This window comes from Raphanus sativus, chromosome 3, assembly GCF_000801105.2.
Source record: "Raphanus sativus cultivar WK10039 chromosome 3, ASM80110v3, whole genome shotgun sequence".
NCBI lineage: Eukaryota > Viridiplantae > Streptophyta > Magnoliopsida > Brassicales > Brassicaceae > Raphanus > Raphanus sativus.
This window is the reverse complement of record NC_079513.1, coordinates 2,824,195-2,844,320: the sequence shown is the minus strand read 5'-3', so window position 1 is coordinate 2,844,320 and position 20,126 is coordinate 2,824,195. Positions and strand designations below refer to the sequence as shown.

At 33.7% G+C, this 20,126-nt stretch overlaps 3 protein-coding genes across 4 annotated transcripts; all 3 read left to right on the top strand.

The window, feature by feature from the left end:
* The first annotated feature begins 4,253 nt into the window (after window positions 1-4,253).
* LOC108844872 (oleoyl-acyl carrier protein thioesterase 1, chloroplastic) lies at window positions 4,254-7,170 on the top strand. Its single transcript, XM_057005275.1, is given in 11 exon segments — window positions 4,254-4,573; window positions 4,652-4,879; window positions 4,973-5,107; window positions 5,196-5,292; window positions 5,442-5,537; window positions 5,617-5,644; window positions 5,646-5,708; window positions 5,784-5,852; window positions 6,428-6,472; window positions 6,554-6,813; window positions 6,899-7,170. Coding segments are annotated over 6 exon segments (336 nt in total). The 5' UTR covers window positions 4,254-4,573; window positions 4,652-4,879; window positions 4,973-5,107; window positions 5,196-5,292; window positions 5,442-5,451; the 3' UTR covers window positions 6,599-6,813; window positions 6,899-7,170.
* Window positions 7,171-11,233: 4,063 nt separating this feature from the next.
* Window positions 11,234-13,007, top strand: LOC108844000 (plant UBX domain-containing protein 4). Its single transcript, XM_018617184.1, has 4 exons — window positions 11,234-11,451; window positions 11,571-11,850; window positions 11,935-12,030; window positions 12,405-13,007. The coding sequence occupies exons 1-4, from the start codon at window positions 11,303-11,305 to the stop codon at window positions 12,819-12,821; spliced, it is 942 nt and encodes a 313-aa protein (XP_018472686.1). The 5' UTR covers window positions 11,234-11,302; the 3' UTR covers window positions 12,822-13,007.
* A 1,230-nt stretch (window positions 13,008-14,237) lies between these two features.
* LOC108844390 (uncharacterized) lies at window positions 14,238-17,470 on the top strand. Of its 2 annotated transcripts, XM_057004531.1 has the most exons (15): window positions 14,238-14,368; window positions 14,492-14,583; window positions 14,849-14,940; window positions 15,025-15,115; window positions 15,190-15,521; window positions 15,593-15,737; window positions 15,799-15,889; window positions 15,960-16,018; window positions 16,100-16,177; window positions 16,248-16,331; window positions 16,410-16,594; window positions 16,666-16,794; window positions 16,862-16,934; window positions 17,023-17,108; window positions 17,191-17,470. In XM_057004531.1, the coding sequence occupies exons 2-15, from the start codon at window positions 14,494-14,496 to the stop codon at window positions 17,273-17,275; spliced, it is 1,620 nt and encodes a 539-aa protein (XP_056860511.1). In that variant the 5' UTR covers window positions 14,238-14,368; window positions 14,492-14,493; the 3' UTR covers window positions 17,276-17,470. The 2 variants fall into 2 exon arrangements, with proteins under 2 accessions (XP_056860511.1, XP_018473144.2); XM_018617642.2 differs by lacking the exon at window positions 14,238-14,368 and having other exon boundaries at window positions 14,424-14,583; window positions 14,849-14,931.
* The last annotated feature ends 2,656 nt before the right edge of the window (window positions 17,471-20,126 follow it).

Sequence of the window (20,126 nt, the reverse complement as noted above, 5' to 3'; positions counted from 1 at the left end):
ATCTTTGTTGAGAACGTTTGAGATTTGAGGAGCGCTCTCAAGACGTAGTGCAAAGCGTTGAGCCACTGGGTCTTTTGAGAGCTCGTCTAAGACCGACTTCATCTTGAATTCTCTTATTCTCCTCTCCTCTGGATCAGTGCAATTCATGTAAAGTTGCATCTGTTCAAAGACCTCTGGCGCTACCAAGTTGGGACGTGGAGCAAAACCCGGAGGTACAGAAGGAGCTAGCATGGGCATCAATGTAGCTGATAAATTTAACTATTAAATTTAATAAATTAAGTTGTTATAGGTTCACGGCTTTGATTCCTTTTTTTTGTGCACTACATGAATTTAATTCTATGTTTATTCTTTTCCTTCTCTTCTCATATCTCCTGAAAGTTAACTTCAGAAGCAAAACAATATGAAATCTTAAGATAATGCATTCACTTTCTTTTGCTCAACTTCTAGATATAGTAAGCAAAGTATCTCCATCAAATTTTATGCAAAATGAGAAGAATATTTATCAAGAAGTTAGTAGTTAAAATATAAAGATCTGAAAAAGCGACAGACTCATAAAGATTTCTTGCTTCATTATTCTTATGTGCTCTTCTTAGTTTGAATCTTTAATGATATGTCCTCCTGAGTTGCTGGGTGCTATACATATCCTTTCTTACTCTTTTTCTTAAGTCAATCAAGCACCCTACTTCCAGAACCAGAAAGCATAGTTTGAGTCGCAAGTCAAATAATCAAATGTTAGACTCAAGATTCCGAGAAGAGGCAAAAGGTAAATCTGATTCATCAAAACCGATGGTTAAACTGCAGAGACAAATAAACGTAGCTTAAGAAAAACACATATAATATAAAAGATGAATCAACAAAACATGAGTGTGTTGCAGAGACGAAAACACAGCTTGGGTTGCAAATCAAGCAGTCCAAATCTAAGATTCAATATTTTGAGAAGATGCATAGGATCAAACATGTGTAAGCAATTATGTTCTTTTATAAATTTGAATATTTGAATATTTGAATATTTTTAATCTCCAACCAAATTAGTAGATAGGTGCAAACATTATTATTATTTTTAATAAAGATCAAACTGAACATTCTATATACTTATATAATATTAGTTTCACAAAAATATTTTTTTACTAATTTCTTCAATTTTTAATAAAATAATTTTTAATTAATGTTTCAAAACTGTTAATATAAGTACATATAAATAAAGTATTTATTGTTTAATAACCCGCTGGTAGCTCGGACTAAATCCTACTATGAACCCCGACAAGGCGCCTGGTCCAGACGGTATGACAGCGGCCTTCTATCGACAGCATTGGGATACTATTAAGCCAGGTGTTATCTTCTTCGTCACTCGTTTTTTTAGCATAATCAGTTTGATACCTCACTTAACCAGACCCATATCTGTCTAATTCCAAAAATTGAAAACCCTATCACCATCAAAGATTATAGACTAATTAGCTTAGCCAATGTGGCTTACAAGATAATTTCTAAAATATTGGCTGAGCGTTTAAAACCATGGTTGAACTGCATTGTTACTAAGAATCAGTCTGTTTTCATTCTAGAGAGGCTCATGACTGATAATGTACTTATAGCTCATGAACTGATGCATTCTCTTCATACTAAAAACCTTAAGCATAAGCTTATGGCCCTCAAGTTAGATATTGCTAAAGCTTTTGACAAGGTTGAGTGGCAGTTTGTAGATTCTGTTATGGAGAAGATGGGGTTTTGTAGAAGATGGAGAGACTGTAAAATGAAATGCATCACTACAGTCACCTACACAGTCTTGATGAATGGGGAGCAGTCAAAAAGTATCAAACCTCAAAGAGGTCTCATACAAGGTGATCCCATTTCACCATATATATATATATTCTATGTACAGAAAGTCTCTCAAAGTTAATCAAACATAATATACAGAAGCAGAAGATTCATGGTTTAAAGCCTCAAGAATTGGACCTCCAATTTCTCATCTACTGTTTGCAGATGACTCTCTAGTCTTCTGTAAAGCAACGGAGGAAGAGGCAAGGAATATGAAGCACATACTGAATACCTACCAATTGGCTTCAGGACAAGAGGTGAACTATGTTAAATCAGCAATAACCTTCAGCGAAGGTACACCTCAAGCAATTCAAGATCAGATTACTAAGATGCTCGGTATAACTAAATTGGGGGGATTTGGTATATACTTAGGCCTGCTAGAACATATAGGTAGGAAAAGGAAGGAGGTCTTTAAGTACATTACTTATAGGATAAAAAACAAAATAGATAGCTGGTACTCTAAATTCTTATCTCCTGCAGGCAAGGAAGTCCTATTAAAAGCAGTAATTACAGCTCTTCCTACTTACACAATGTCTTGTTTCATGTTACCAAAAATGATGATCCAAGACATTACAAAAGCAATGCGTAAATTTTGGTGGTCAACAAATAAGGACAGAAAATCTATGGTCTGGATAAAGTGGGATAAAATTACTCTTTCTAAGAAAGAAGGAGGCTTAGGATTTAGAGACATGCTGGCATTTAACAAGGCGCTATTAGCAAAACAGGTTTGGAGACTTATTACCAACCCTTCCTCCCTACTAGCTAGAGTCTTTAAGGCAAAATATTTTAGAAACTCTGATTTCATTGATGCTAAAAGCTACCAAACCTCTAGTTATGCTTGGCGAAGCATCATACAAACACAACCCCTAATTAGGAGAGGGTTAAAGTGGGTGATAGGTAATGGAGAACAGGTTAGGGTCTGGAAAGATAGATGGATTTCGGGATTCTCTGATTTGTCTCTTAATGGTCAGAGTGCTACTCTATATCCCAACTTACTTGTTAAGGATCTATTTGTGTCAGGAACTAGAGAATGGGATGGTCTGAACGTTAGAAGTTTAGTCGGTGAGGAAGAAGCTAATAAAATTCTAACCATAAGACCAAGCGTGGTGGGAAGCCAAGACAAGATAAGGTGGATGTACAACAGAAGAGGGGTTTATACAGTAAAGTCGGGATACTACTGCAAAGAAAGATAGACACAGAAACACAAGGTATACCGACTCTTCTTACTCCTCAGTTGCACCTAAGAAATAATCTGGTTGCTAAATTATGGAAAATAAATGCTCCACCCAAGATTAAAATATTCTGGTGGAGAGTTTTTCACAATGGGCTTTATGTTGCTCAAAATCTTATAAGAAGAGGGAGTAAAACAAAGAGTATCTGTCAAGTATGCGGGGATGCAGAAGAAACAATTGATCATATGTTACTTCACTGTAGAGTAGCACGAGAAATTTGGTCCCTTGCTTTAGGAGAAAACATGTTATGCTTGGACCATTATCGCTCTATAATGGACTTCTCTCAATACTTGTTAGATAGAGCTCTAGATATGCCAATTTATGAGGCTCTGTTTCTAGGGTGGAGAATTTGGAAGATGCGCAATAAACTAATATTTGATAACAAAAGGGATCACATAACTCAAGTCATTAATGTGGCACTCATGGATGCAAGGGTTTGGGAGGAAGCAACATCGCAGGAAGCGCATACAGCAGAGGTTAGACATACCATCACCCCAAACACCATTGCTGAGATTCTACCAACAGAAACAGATTACTATTGCATTGTAGATGCTTCATGGAAGTCGTCCAATGAAAACATTGGAATATGGTGGTCCTTGTTTAGCAAAGAAGGCACTCCAAGGCTTCAAGGGAGCTCTGCAATGACACCGACAAACTCTTCTTTGGAAGCCGAGGCAATGGCTATGTTATCAGCGGTACAATAGATGAATGCTCTTTCATATAACAAAGTTGTCTTCCTAGGAAACTACTTGGAGTTACTGAAGACCATTAATGTTAACATGAGTGGAAAGCAGTGGAAGAAAGAAGATGCTACAGAGATTTATGTTACGATTCAGGACATTAGGAGTTTTGCCACTTGTGCCAAAAAAAAAAAAAAAAAACTTTGCCACTCACCATAATTTCAGTTTCATTCATGTACCTAGGAACTTGTTGCATACTGTTGATGGTTTGGCAAAAAGAGCTAGAACAAGTAACCAACAATATGTAATCTCCTGGTTCAACTATTAGCCATCTAAACTATTAAAACTGAAGTACAAATAAGAAATACCCCTTAGATTTGCACAATATTTACAATGGAATGCTATTGAAATCTATACTATAACGAGGGAGTTGAAGCTTTCCCTTGCTGCCACGTCAGCAGTTCCGTGGGCCCCACCTCTTTCTTTTTTCTAAAACGAATGGGCTTTGCAACATTGGAGTGGGCTTCAATTGATTTTCTCCCCTGATCCACCATCTCCTCTTCCTCTCTACTCCACGAAATCACCGATAACGGTGACTCCTCCTCTCCTCCTCTGCCTCTCTTCTCCGTGAAGTAACTTAGCACCGTGATTCCTTCTCTTCTACTTCGTGACAGCTCTGTTCATCTCTGTTTGTCTTTCTCTGCGTATCTACACTTCTCAGACTCTCTCTCACTCACCATCTCCTCCTCAGATCTCTGCTCCATGTCTCTCCACCGTCACGAGATCTTATGTCTCTCCATCCTCGCGAGATCTCATGTCTCTCCATCTCCACTACCGGCAATGTCAATGGTAACGAATCCCCTCCTCCTTTTTAGGTTTACAAATAATTAATTTTCTCATCATCTCTTGGCTTTGATTTTGTTGCAGGTTGTAGAATCGAAGGGTGGAACGATGTGGTGATGGCAGAGGAGGAGGGGTTTCGGTTTCTAATGGTGGACGCTCGTCACAGATGTCTACTAGGCGGTGGAAAGAGGCATCATGTTGGGTAGCTTGATGGAGGATGGCTTGTCGTATAAGGAGAAGTTCGTAGTCAGATCCCACGAAGTGCAGTGTAGCAAAACCGCTGCGGTTCAAACCATTGCTAATCTTTTGCAGGTTAGATTAGTTAAAACTTAAAACTATTTATGAATCTTGATTGGTTAATATTTAAAAAAACAAGAACTTTGTTGTTCGTTTGATGTGGGTTAGGAGGTGGTTATGTAATCAGTTTCAGAGTGTTGGATTTTCGACTGATGGGTTTGCGACAACACCTACCATGAGGAAACTGAATCTCATTTGGGTCTCTTCGAGAATGCACATTGAGATCTACAGATATCCAGCTTGGTATTGTTTTTTCTTTTTTTTCTTTAAGCTGTGTATGTTTTGATGATAACAAATGAGTTGAATTTTTTTTTTTTTAAATTGGTCACAGCCTCACAGGGGTGATGTGGTTGAGATAAAGACATGGTATCAGAGTGAAGGCATGATAGAGACAAGGCGTGATTTGCTTCTTCAGGACATTGCTAACAGTGAAGTCACGGACCTTCTCATCATTGTTTGCTTTATCCATTGGCTTTGTGCAATGGAATTAAATTTTCTTATGTTAAAGATATAAGTTTCAGTCACTTGGATTTATGAGACTGTCCTAATTAGTTGTACCTATGTGTTACCGTTTCAGCAAGTGGGTAATGATGAGCCAAGATACAAGACGGCTACAGAAAGTTTCTGGTGATGTTCGGGATGAGCACTTGATGTTCTGTCCTAAAGAACCCAGGTAAATGCAATGCTTGCTGGTCAATCATATTGTTATATTCATGAAATGCCAACTACATTTTTTATGTATATCTTTGTAGATTAACATTTCCAGAGAAGGAAAATACCAAAAGGCTTGAAGAAAATCCCCAAACTCGAAGATCTGGCCAAGTACTCAATCATTGGACGTAAGGTATAAAATAGAACAATAAGATTCTTTGTAGGAATCAACATTCCTAAAGGACTTTATAATCATGTTTCTTTGCAGCCAAGACGAGCTGATCTCGACATGAACCATCATGTCAATAATGTCACATATATTGGATGGCTTCTTGAGGTTAGTGTCATCATCAGGTTCTTTTTAAAATAAGATCTTCAGTAATAATCATATGACTTTCCTGGTACTGTCAAGAGCATACCAGAAAGTTTATACTTTCTGCTTTGACTCATACTTTTATGAAGTGTGTGACTTAAATGTGTTTTGGTCTTCATTCTATTGTTACCGTAATTTGTGTTTCTAGGCTTTTTGATATACTTTTTGTATTTTTATTGAATGAGATGTTGTTAAACGTTGTGTCTCACATGGGTGAATCATCACCGATGGAACCATAGCTAACTTTCTGAAAGGTATTTTTTTCTTTGCTTAGTCATTTGTCGTTTCTTTCCAGTGCATTTAACATATGTATTGAATAATATTCTATTGTTGGTGCTTTTGATATTGTGTTTGCAGAAACCTGATGACAGAGTAGAGGCTGATGAGGCTATTTCACAAATTGAAACTGATAAGATGCTAAACAGTTACTTGCTTTATTCTCTCTTATGTTCTTCGTTTCGTTCCTGTACATGTTTGATGTTTTTGAGGTTTCTGGTGTAGTTTTTATAAATTAGGTTTGATTCTTCTATGTGCTTTAGGTGACAGGAGATATTGCTAGCCCAGAAAGTGGTGTGATCCAAAAGGTAAAATATTTATGTTGTTTTTAGTTCCTATAGTTCTTCTCCTGTGTTCCTATGCCTAATTGTTTTGATCTTTTGATGCAGTTTCCTGTCATGAAAGGAGCTACTGTAGAACAGGAAAACAAGTAGCTATTATTTCAAAGTCTGCAGATGCTGTGTCTCATGTGACACCTTCAGAAAAGATACCAGAGAAAACTGCTCCCAAGCCTTCTCCCCTTGCTGAGGAACCCAAGGTTGAAAGTACTAAAGTTGCGGAGAAACCCAAGGCATCATCATTGCCACCACGACCGACTAAACAGCCAACGAAAGAACCGCATCTTCCTCCCAAGGATTGGGAAAGACGGGTATGCAAAGTGTGTCACTTATTCTATACTTCTATAGTTTGTCTTTCCTTTTTTGTGAGAGAACTCTATATCTTTTTGCCTACAGAACTTTTTAAAATCGAGGAAATCAACATGTTGCGGCGTGGAAACATTGGAGACCTCCACGAAGAATGCTTAGACGTGATCAAAGTGACGAATTGGGTGGAAAGACAAAATAAGTGAAATATAGTATTTTTGCTTCTTTTTTTAGTAGAGCTCTTTCGTTTTTTTTTAATGTTTCTGGCCTTTCTGTAATAGGAAAAATCCTAATTACTCTATTTACTAATAATTTTTATAGCTTTATTTTTGATAAAAAAAGTATCAGTGATTACAATCTTACTTTATTCTTTATCTTTCTCGATAAGATATTGTATGATTTCACATGTTTGTTTTAAACACACAAGGGCTAATTAAAGATTAACAAAGAAAAACTACCAAATCCAGAATAATGAACATTAGTTTCAAATAACACAACATCAAATGAACACCCACAAAATAGACTATTCTGCTACAACAATGAAAATCATACACAATATAAAACACATAGAATATTCACTATTCAATAGCCAACCTCGGACCTATAAAAATACAAATACTTACAAATCAAAGACCATATCAAAACACTTCGTCATCTTCGAATATACCTTCAAATATTTATACATAGCTATACATCCCTGACTCCGCGCTTGCGCGGGGTTGACGAACCCTAATAATTAATAATGAATTTCTTTTTTGTTAAATTACTTTCTGTTTTTCCTGTTTAATTAATGAATTTTCCTAATTCGTATTTTAACTAAAAATTCGGCTATATTTACTTCAGAAAATCAGTGTGACATTACTCTCATACAGTCGATATCAACGATATCCATAAATGTTCGTCACTTTCAATGTTTAGTCTACTCATTGATTTACATTAATTTTTTTCTCTCATGGGATATACATAACTTTATGCTCTCATTGATATAAATAAATGTAACAAGCAAACTTTCTTTTAATATGAACCAGAAATTTTTATTTTCTTCTCTTCCTCACTTATAACAGATGGCACTTCTATATAGATTAATGGAAGGTTTAATTTAGTTATTTTTGTTCTCCAATCGAGTCATGAAACATATCAATGGAGGGATCAATGGACTAAGTTATTTTTGTAACCCAATCAATATATTCATACATATATATTTATTTTGTATTAAATTCAAACCAACTATACAAATCTAATTACTTAGTCCCTCCATGCTATAATCAACGATGAATCTTTATTATTATAATTATTTATTATTATAATTATAAGATTGAGAAACTAAAACGCACACGGGTATTTCCTTTTTTAGTACCTAGCCATTACTAAATCAAATTATTTGTTTCCAAAATCATTCATTCGTTCTTTTCCCTTGACTTGCAGATGAATCAATTTTAATTTGAAAATTTAATGTATAGAAACTATCCAAAGTCTCGAGACCTTCTATATGTCGATAAATTAGTTCCTCAAATCTCTATATCGAATATTGTCACTAATTAGCACCAAAACTATTGCCTAAATTTGTGCTAACCAATATATTTTACACATATAATATCTTGTGAACTTAAATTCACGTGATTCCCTTGCAAAATGGGGTAAAGTATATTTTCCATTCTAATTTTTCATATCTATATACGGTTTACAAAAAAACATTATTCAGCTATTCGAATAGTGGACCTTTAACAATTTAATATTACCAAATTAGTAATTGAAATTTACACAAAATTAAGCTCATTAGTAATTTGTTATCAGTTAAATTAAATTTGTATTTTCATTTTATTTTCTTACAAATTTTATTCTTAGTTTGTTATATATTACAAATTAGATAGAAGTTGAACAATCATTTTATTTTGTTACACAGCTATAACTTATATATCATATTTTAATAGCATACTAACTCATAGTTATCTATTTTTCGTACTTTTAATTCAAAACAGTTGTTATTTATATATCTGACACATATATAAGTCTAAATATATAAATGTTGAATTTCTTTATATGATATTCAATATCGATGATACAGTATACAAAAAAAACAAACAAATAAAATTACTCGATGTAATCTAAAATATAACAATTATATAATACAACTAAATTTACAATAAAACATTTTTCACAAACAGAAAAAATATATTATATTAAAACAATATCATAACATATTGATATAGGTGTAGTCCAATTATTTTAATACAATTATTTTCATAGAATAGATTGAAATCACTTATTAATCATTTAAAAAAATATTATACAAATAAAAACATAAATATGAGTAAAACACACAAATATAAAAATAAAATTTCTAAATAAATGTAAAAAAAAAAAAAATATACCCGCGCCCTAATCTAGTTGTATTTTAAATTTCATGAAATGAAATCCAAAGAGTTGACCAAAAAAAAGGGAAAATTGCCAAAACGGAACAAAAATTCAGCATGGTTGTCCCTATAGTATAAAACCATCATTTAGTTGTTCTTTTAGTATAATTTTTTTTCATAATCCCAAAACTAACCCTTGATTAATCTAATTAAACACATTAAACTAATATAATTTAAAATAATAATAATTAAAAACGTTTAAAAAAGGAAAATTAAAAAAAAAAGATTTATTTTTTAATAAAAATAAACTTTTTAAAACTTAATAAAATAATAATAAAAATAATTTACAATTTTTTAATAAAAACAGTTTACAAAGTTTTATTTTTTATAAGAAGTTTAAAATGTTTGTAAACTTTTTAATTTTATCAAAATTTTTAATTAAAAAAAATTATAATGTATTTTTCTAAAGTTTGTTTAAACTTTTATTAAAAACTTTTTGTAAAGTTTTATTTTTATTTTTATAAAGTTTACAAATTTTATAAATTTTGTTTAAAGTTTTTATTAAATACAATAAACTAAAGAATTTTAAAAAAATTTAATTAAAAACGTTTTAAAAAGGGAAAATAAAATAAACTTTATATTTTTTTAATAAAAATAAACTTTGTAAAAATAAAAATAATTTACAATTTTTTAATAAAACATTAAATAAACTTAATAAAAAAAATTTACAAAGTTTTATTTTATAAAAAGTTTAAAATGTTTTTAATAAAACTTTAATTAAATAAAAAATTTAAACTTTATAAAAATAAAAATAAAACCTTACTAATTTTTTTAATAAAAGCTTTAAACTAACTTTATAAAGAAAAATTTACAAAGTTTTATTTTTATAAAAAAAATAAAATGTTTGTAACCTTTTGAATTTTTATCAAACTTTTTAATAAAAATAAAAATTTTAAAATTTTTTTTAATAAAACTTTAATAAAAATAAAATTTGTAAACTTTATAAAATAAAAATTAAACTTTACAAAAAATTGCACCTAATTTCAAAACACCACATGTTGTATAGATATGTATCATAGAGAATAAGAGTTTGTGAAAAAAAATCAAAAGAAAAACTATGAAAAACTCATAGATTAATGAAGAAGACAAGGTATAATCATTTTTTAAAAGTTTTTGACAAGTAAAATCGAAAATAACACGTTTTAGGAAGTTAGAATATTTTTAGGAGATTTTTAGAATATTTCCTTAACTGAATTTTTCATTAATTTTAGCAAAAATCAGGTATCTTATCCGTAGAAGGCGCCTTCTAAAAGTTTAGAATATTGACAAAAATCTAGAACACGCTTTCTACTTTTAGTAGACGGAAGAGTACATTTTAGAAAACACATTCCGCGAAATTTAGAATACTTAATAAAAGTAGAAAATGCTTCCGGATGAAAAGTAGATAGCTTTAGGATTAGTAGAATGCGCATTCCATTTTCTTAGAAAATTAGTAAATAGTAGAATGTACGTTCTAAAAATAGTAGATGAACGTGTTTATTTTAGAAATCGCTTTCTACTATACCATTTTCCGTAGAAGGCACATTCTACCTTTAGTAGAACGTATTTTCAAATTTTTATTTATCAACTTTTTGAAAAAAATAAAAATACCAGCATGTGTATATAGGTGTTTTATTAATTCTTTATATTTTTAATTTTTTTTTTTATTCACAAAAGTATTTATTTCATTAGTTTTCAGAAATACAAAGGATAAAAAGGAGAAAAATTGAACAAAAAATGATTTATACCAAAGGAACAACACCCTTGTTTTTTTGTTCTCTATTAGCAATTTTCCAAAAAAAAAAATCCTACTAGTTCAGTAAAATAAAATAAAACATAGATTAAAATAGTTCGAACGTCATACAAAGGAACGAAGCTAGAAATGTCCAAACCAAAGTACCAGCAGCAAAATCTAGAGTTTCGTACTCCTTTAAGTTAACTTGACGTATTCAATAAATCCCACGCGCTTAAGTATCGCGTGAAACAAGTGAGACTAGTGTGCGCTCTCTAGCGTTCGTTCGTTCGATATCTTTATTTGATACCTCAAACTCTCTCACCTCTTTCCTCTGTCTCTCTCTAAAAGTCGTTTCCCTAGAAAAAAATGTCATCCAAGGACAAGAAACCGGTGAGGCCATCAAGTAGCCGAGCCGGTGGAATCCGCACTTTGTCCGATCTCAATCGAAGGTCTGGTCCTGACTCCGACAGTGATTCCGACAGTCCTCAGGAATACTACACCGGTGGTGAGAAAAGGTAACCTTCACTCTAATGCTACAAGCGTGAGGATCTTGATTAGTCATGTTTGGATCTGATGTTCTGTAATTAGATGATGATGTGTTTGTAAAGATTTTTATATTTGAATCTTGTTGCAGTGGTATGCTTGTTCAAGATCCTTCGAAGAAAGATGATGTTGATGAGATATTCAATCAAGCCAGACAACTAGGAGCCGTGGAAGGACCTCTCGAGACTCCTTCTTCGAGTTCCACGAGCTTCACCGGAACTGGGAGATTGCTTTCAGGAGAAAGCGTTTCAGCTGGTTCTCAACAGCCTGAGCCTGTGGTTCACACCATTGTTTTTTGGGCTAATGGATTCACCATTGATGATGGTCCTTTGAGGAAGTTGGATGATCCAGAGAACGCTTCTTTTCTCGAGGTACATAATCAAGTGTCAACTGTTATGTTCTGTTTGAGTTATTGATTTGTTTTTCTTCTGTTTTAAAAAAAAAAAAAATTGTAGAGCATTCGAAAGTCTGAGTGCCCGAAAGAGCTTGAGCCTGCAGATAGAAGAGCCCCTGTTCACGTCAATCTGATGCGAAGGGAAGAGAAATGTCCAGTGAGTCCTCTCTATACTCTCCATCCATATTGCACCAACAAAATGTTATATATGTAACTTGGCGTTCGGGTACCCGTTCGGTGTCGGATCGGATTTTTTGGTTCAGCCTTGGCCCCATTCTAGTTTTATATATGTTCAGCTAATAATAATTCGGATTTGGGTATAGATTTTATAATTCTGTGTAGAATTCATTTTGGATTCATATTCATTTCGGTTTCGGTTAATAATATTTTTCTATTGTTATACCAAAATAAACATGAAATTGAGTATTTGAAGTAATTACTTAGGTTTCAAATACTCATTTCGGATACTATAAACCATTACCCTTCTATCTTTCTTAATCAAGTTAACTATCTTTCTTTTGCTCATGGTAGGAACGAGAGAAGCGTAAGGTTTCATTCCAGGGTGTTGGGAGGACTCTAGGCGGTAGCAGCAACGACAGCAGCGGAAGTGGCTCATCAATAGCTCCAGATGCCGCCGCCGCCATTCCCATCCAAACCAACCAAACCGGTTTAGCAGCACCATCACCAACTCCAAGTCTTATAATAGATGAAACCCTTCCGACCACATCGATCCAGATTAGACTAACGGATGGGACCAGGCTTGTGGGCAAGTTCAATCATCATCACACTGTCAACGACATTCGAGGTTTCATTGACTCCTCTCGACCTGGAGCTCCGGTTAACTACCAGCTTCAGACAATGGGGTTCCCACCTGCGCCTTTGACTGATCCCACTCAGACCATTGAACAAGCTGGTCTCGCCAACTCTGTTGTTCTTCAGAAGTTTTAGAAGGTTTCTTGCTTTCTTGTCTTTCTATATGGATTATGATCGGAGCTTCATAACTGTTATTGTAACCATAAAAAAGGATGGTTGGCATGTCTGTAAGTTACTTATACGCAGCATAAATGATCTCTTATGTGGGAAGAAAAGACTTGTGTTATAGATTTTCTTAATTTATCGAGAATAATTATTTCATGTTGCTGGTAAAAAATAGTATATGACTGGTTTCCTAAAAGCTTATTGAGAATTTGAAAAAAAAAATAGGGGAAAATCGCATAAAAAACTTCGAGAGTGGCAGCTACTCACACTTTAAACTTTAAAGTTTTTCAATTAACACTTCAAACTTTCAAAATGGCATTAGTGTCGTAAAAAATCTTCAACTTGGCTTCTTTTCCATCAAGTAAAAAACTGACCTGCTGTACAGGTAAAAGTGATGATGTACAGATTTTTTTCGAAAAAATAATTATTTAATTGATAAAATTAATAAAAAATGAAATAAAAATCAGAAAATTAATTAAAAAATCAGATAACTAAATAAAAATTCAGAAAATTAAATAAAAATTCAAAAAAGTTTAACAAAATTCAGAAAATAAATAAAATTCAGAAAATTAAATAAAATTTCAAAAATAAGTAATATTAAATTAAAAATTCAGAAGATTAATTCATAAAATTAAATAAAATTCTGAAAATTAAATAAAAATTCAAAAATAAGTAATATTAAATCAAAATTCAGAAGATTAATTATAAATTAAAGAAAAAAAATAAAATGAAAAATTCATAATGCTTTTCTAAATTAGAAGATTATTTAAAAAAAAAACAAATATATTATCGTTGACAATAACAATTTCAAATATATCATTGATGACGATGATGATTTCTCACATGACCATTAACAGTGACGTTTTTGACGTCTCTTAAAAAATAGTTTCCGACATCATCGTTAAAAATAAAGGTAGATATGTCTATAAAGATTTTTTTTGACAACCATCATTTGCTACAGCCACTCTCAGGATTTTTTAAAATTGTAGATATCTACAAATATATTTACAACCATTTAAAGATATTGTTGTAAATGATGGTTGTCAAAAAAATCTTTGTAGGTTTTTTACGACACTATGGCAACTTTGAAGATTTGAAGTGATAGTCGAAAAACTTCAAGGTTTAAAGTGTCGGTAAATGTCACTCTCAAGAGTTTTATGTGATTTTCCCAAAAAAAATAGTATATCGTAAAATAATATCCAATTTTAGTATCACTATTTGAAATCGATCCAAGTTTCATAAGTATCCGATCACTGAAAACTAAAAATCAAAACTAAACTGAACTGAATACTTGAATGCTTGGACCTTCGATGTTGGTTTAAAAAATGTTTCAACAAAACATATGGTGTTGCGAAAATAAAAAAATTAAACTAGCTTATGGTATAATAGTCGAAGCGGTGGGTGAGAACTGAGAAGTAAAACGATACCGTTTTAGTATCTTGGGCCTTACCATAGCCGTTGAAAAGACGACACAATCTGCTGCTAGTTTCGCGATCCTTGAACGGCCAGATTTTAAGGTTCCTCTCATTTGATTCGTTTCCCTTTTTTCCTGGGTTCCATTAAAAAGTTTTCCTTCTTTTCTGTTTTTTTTTTGCCTGATTTCGTGTGATGAGATGCTAACGATGCTGAAAATGAAACAGAGATGAGCAAGAAAAAGCTGGCGATTCTGTTGCGTGCTAGGATGACATCTTCTTCTAACCATTCCGCCAAATCTCCTCTTTCTCTGTTTCATGTAAGCTTCTCTTCTTCTATTTCTCGCTCTTTAAATTGTTTATTGATTGGAATTGAAAAAAAGTTTTCGTCTTTTTAATGTTAAAAAGAATTAAATTGGAGCTTCAGATTTTCAAGTTTTAGATAAAACCAAAAGAGGGTTTTGCTTATTGAGCTTCAAGACTCTTCTGTAACGGTTTCTTGAATGTTTTTTTCTTTTAATAAAGCCCCAAGTTGTCTGCTATTTTAGCTCTAAAAGTAATGCCTATTGTTGACTGATATTTCAGAAAGAGATCCCATCTAATCCTCAAGAGAACCACTCTGGAGATCACATAGTTAGACATTCTAGTGATCTTGATAACACAGGAAGGTGCTTCAAGTAACTGATTCCATTTTTATATTTGAATAATTTCTTTTTAATTTATTTATTTACAATTTTGTTCTTTTCAATATATTTGTTTAGGGTATATGATGTAGTTCGTGAAACAATGCACTCAGCTATCTCTGCTAGTAAAACCGGTGTCTCTGACATTACTCTTAATCACTTTCAAGAGGTAATAATAATAATAATAATCTATCTTTACATCCAATGTGATCACTTATCCTCTAAAAAAAAATGATTTTCTAGGGATACTCTAGCCTCTCCCTTGAAGACCGTAGGAAACTACTGCTTGCGTTAGCCAAAGAATATGATGTCAACAGAGAGCAAGTCCGAGAACTCATCAAGCAATATCTTGGACTTGAAACCCCAGTAGCAAGTGATGATGATGATGCAGAGCTTCTTCTTCATTCTTCTCCAAAGAAGGAGACTGCTTTATCTTCTGTTTTCTACCGCGTCGAGTGGAATCTGAGACATGCTCTCAAGCCAACTTATGAATCTTTCTTTGAGAGGCTGAATACTCATCCTGGAGGGTTGCGGTTTCTCTCCATCCTCCGCGCTGATCTTCTCTCTATTCTCACGTAATGCTTCCCCCCTTCCTCCTGACTGAAACTCAAATTGTTTAGTTAAAACTTTCCACTGATTGTTATAGGAAAGAGAACATGCCCTCTCTGCGAGCGTTAGATTCATATCTAAAGGAGAAACTAGGGATGTGGCTTAGTCCTGCTACGTTAGAGCTTCACCAAATCACTTGGGATGATCCTGCTTCCTTGCTTGAGAAAATCGTTGCCTATGAGGTAAACATGCATTAGTAGTTTCAGTTGTTTTGTTAATCTAACAATGTGTGTGATTCATAAGGCGGTGCATCCAATTAGCAACCTCTTGGATCTTAAAAGAAGATTGGGAATAGGTCGTCGATGCTTTGGTTATTTTCATCCATCTATTCCTGGTTAGTTTCATAAACAAGTTTCTTTGATTCTAAGTTGATTAACTAATCTTAACCTGTTATCTTTTTAAAGGTGAGCCACTTATTTTCATTGAAGTTGCTCTTATGGAAACCGTTGCTCAGACGATTCAGGTCAAACTAGTCTCAAATCCTATGCCTGCTTAGTTTAGCTTTTTGGAGCATGTTGTCTGAAATTTCCTTGTACCGTGACAGGAAGTTTTGTGGGACAATCCACCCATACCAGAGAACCAAGCAGCATGCGCTTTGTTTTACTCCATTTCTTCAACTCAGGTCTGTTGTACATATCTGTAGATTCTCAACTTGTTAATTTTTCTGATTCATTTCATGGTGTTATTTGCAGCCTGGCTTGGCTGGGATAAACCTAGGTAAGTTTCTGATCAAACGGGTGATTACATTGGTGAAGAAAGAGATGCCACATGTTTCTGTGAGTACTTTGGACTAATTTGTTTACAAAAATGATTAAACGGAGAAAGAGACTATCAATTCTTTTTTTTTGTTGCAGACATTTGCAACACTAAGCCCCATTCCTGGATACATGCAATGGCTCCTCTCGAAGCTATCATCTCAGTCAAGATTTGCTGAAGAAGAGCGCGGTGGTGGTGGTACACAGAGCAATCCATCTTCATCTACTTTCAGCGAGAAAGTATTACTACCAGAAGAGGAACAAGCCCTCATGAGTCTATCAGAGTAAAGCGCATACATTGATCAAACTCTTCAATGATTCTTGTTAAAAGTTGTAATGATTCTTGTTTATGCAGTGATTCTTCTTCCGGTAGCAACGGCATTGAAGTTCTGTTGAGTTTTCTGACACAGAAGAACTGTGATTGGGCTACTTCACCTCGTATATTGCCGGTTTTAGAACCTATTCTGATGCGGTTATGTGCTAGGTATGTTCATTATTGGAGTGTAATGGTCAATATAAGCTCTCTAATGGATTTGTCTTCATTTCCATAGGTACCTCTTGCAGGAGAAGAAGAGAGGAAAAGCTTTAGACTCTGTTGCTAACTTTCACTTGCAAAATGGAGCGGTAAGTCCACTGAAAGTGAGAAGGGTTTTAGAGAGTGATTGAGATTTGATAAGCTGTTTTTTTTTTGTTTTTTTGATATGTTACATAGATGGTTGAAAGAATAAACTGGATGGCGGATAGGTCAGAGAAAGGTATCCATCAAAGTGGAGGCATTATGGTTAACTATGTCTACAGGTAAAAGTAAACTTTGTTTTTAAAAAGTTATTTCATTTTTTTGTTTGGTCTTCTTAAACTCTTGTTGATTGATTAATGACAGGTTAGAGAATATAGAAGACTATGCTCAATCGTATTTTGGGTCGGGTCAAATCCATGCCTCTCCTGGTATACATTCCCGTCTCTAAGTGAAGAACTCCACAAAGCATACTGGTTAGGTTGGTCATTCTCAGAAGCCCTGAGATTAAACATAAACACAATGGTATATTTGTATGTATATGTAGTTACAAACGGTTTCATGTGTGTATACTCTTGAGACTAGGAGGTTTCATTTATCGACATGGTTACATTGGTTAGTCTCTACTCTAAGACGTATTTACGCATGAGTTTTGTGTTGAATCCATTTTCATTCTGCATTTTTCACAAAACAAGTTGCTGATGTTACCTTGAAGACGAGGCGCTTCATTGTCCCATTTGAAGTAACCCATTTCTCACTCTCAGCAGGTTTCTCATAATGAATATTTTTTTTCCGACACTTGCAATGAAAATATTAAAACAAATGAAAAAGTAAGAAAGAAAAGGAAAATGTAGAATTGAGGAAAGAGTTCTTCCAGGAGAGACTCAAAATTCTTGGTGAAAAAGCTGTTTTGCTCACTTGCTTTTCTTTATAACCCTTGTCTCCATCATCTCCGGGGGTGTAGGTGGCTCACTTTCTTCAGTTAGGCGTGCTCATGTGGCCTTTGTACAAGGATTCAAGGTGGATCTAAGAGTTTGGTTGATTCGTATGGCTTAGTTTGAGGTGTTGGTCTCTTCATATCAGTGATATTGAAGCGTTTATCTTTTAGCAACCGGTTCGCTTTTGACTAGTGCACCGACTTTAGTTTACGTGTTAGATTTTGTCTATGATAAGTTACATATTAGTATTCCAGTGTTTTCGTCTTTTTTCTTTTGTGAGAAATTGAATCTAGTTTTAATTTGGGATTGTTTTAGTCTTCATTTGCCTCTTTCGGATCTGTGTTTTTGCAACAGTGAGAGTGGATCTGAACGATCAATCCATATTATCCATCTGATTTTTATTTTGCATTTCAAGGTTGTTCCATATTTTAGCTGAAGCTAATCTGGACAAACTTGATAAATACAATGAAAAAAAAAGATTTATTTAGACGATGAAAATTATTGTCATGTTTTAGGTAAAAGTATTAAAAGTCCTTCTGCTATTGTGGGATTGGGAACATCTAATCTACCTTAACTTGAAACAAGACCAGTTTGTGATGGCTAATGTGGCTGTGATGTTTGTGTTCGCCGGTTTTCGGTGTGAAAAAACCATTAGTTTCTCTTTATCGTTTAGTCATTTTTTTGGATGTAATATGTTAAATCAGATTCAATAAAATAAGTGTTAAAAAAAAACTGTTTTGCAAGGTGTCATGTTATTGCTGGTTTTTTAATAATTAACTAAAATTTAATTATTATGCTAAATTATATTGAAATTTGATGATGAGAAATTCAATCTAAGAAGTTTTGTTAGTGCTAAGATATCTTAGCTCTTGCAGATTTGAATGATTTTACTTTCTATCATGTTAGTGCTAAGATATCCCTGGAAACTTTGTTCATCATGTTGATTTTTTAGACTATCTATAATGTATTTTTCTATATATATTATTAAAACAGAATCATTTTTAGTATTATCCCCTGATTTTTCTAATTAATTACAAAAATTTCCAGCAATATTTGCAACCAATCAAAAGTCATTATTTACAATTACATTACAATATTTAATATAATTTAGTTCTTACCTTTTTGAAAATTTTGTTTCCTAAATATTTACACTATATCTTTCCAAAAAATCATTCATGTTATTAATTATTTGAAAGCACGAACAACATCATCTTAAATACTCATGAGATTTTTAGTTCAAAAAATATTTTCTATGAATGAAAAGACTTAAACACATAAAATGTGGACATTTAACAAAATTACCACACTGTTATGAACCGACTGGTTCAGGTGGATATTTATCCAAAAGATACTTACTAGGCTTTTACCCATTAGTGGTCCATCTTGTAACTGGCCCATTAGGGTTTCAGACATTGTAACTTCCTATATAAGGAGCTCATATTCGACATTAATAAGACACACATTCACAACACGTTATCAGCACGAGCTAAGCTCAAAACCCTAGCAAAATTCGTAGGTCACCAAAAACTTTAAAAACTAGCCGCATCTTAAAACGGTCATATCTCCCTAACCGTAACGACCTATACGGCGAGCCACCTATCAATCTGAAGATCTCGACGAGACGAAGCCAGCGCCGCTAACCTCGCGAGGATCCGATTCCAGACGCGCCGGCACGCTCTATTTTAGTACGCGCCGTCAATTGCTCAAGAACCCTAATTTTGACGCAACTTCAAAACAATCGTTCTCTCAAACCATAACGATCCAGACGACGTGAGGCATACCAACTTGAAGATCTTGAAGAGAAGAATCCATAGCCGGAAACCTCGCGTCGATCAGATCTCAGACGCCCCGCCAAGCTCTGTTTTAGTGCGCGCCGTCGATTGCACAAGAACCCTAATTTTGACTCAACTTCAAATCGATCGTTCTCTCAAACCGTAACGATCCAGAAGACGTGCGACATATAAATTTGAAGCTATTGAAGAGGAGAATCCAACGCCGCAGACCTCACCTCAATCCGTGATCAGACGCGTTCTCAACGACAGCTACAAGCCGTGCCGTCAAAATCAGAAACTAAACCTAAGGCTGCAAACTTCTCTTTCTAGTTTGTTTATAGCTGATTGTTTTTCATATTACTAACTTCTCTTTGATCAATTTGTTTAAAGAAAACAAAATCAGACCCATTGAGGTTAAAGAGAAGCCAAGGAGCAAAATCGATCGAGTTTAAGGTAAGTCATCAAACCCTAATTTTGATTGATCCGATTTTTATGAAAAATGTTTGAGGTTGAGATTAGAACTTTAGAGAATACCCTAGTTGATGGAATCATTAGGTTGCTAGAAAGTTTCCATTTTTAGAAAGTTTCTATT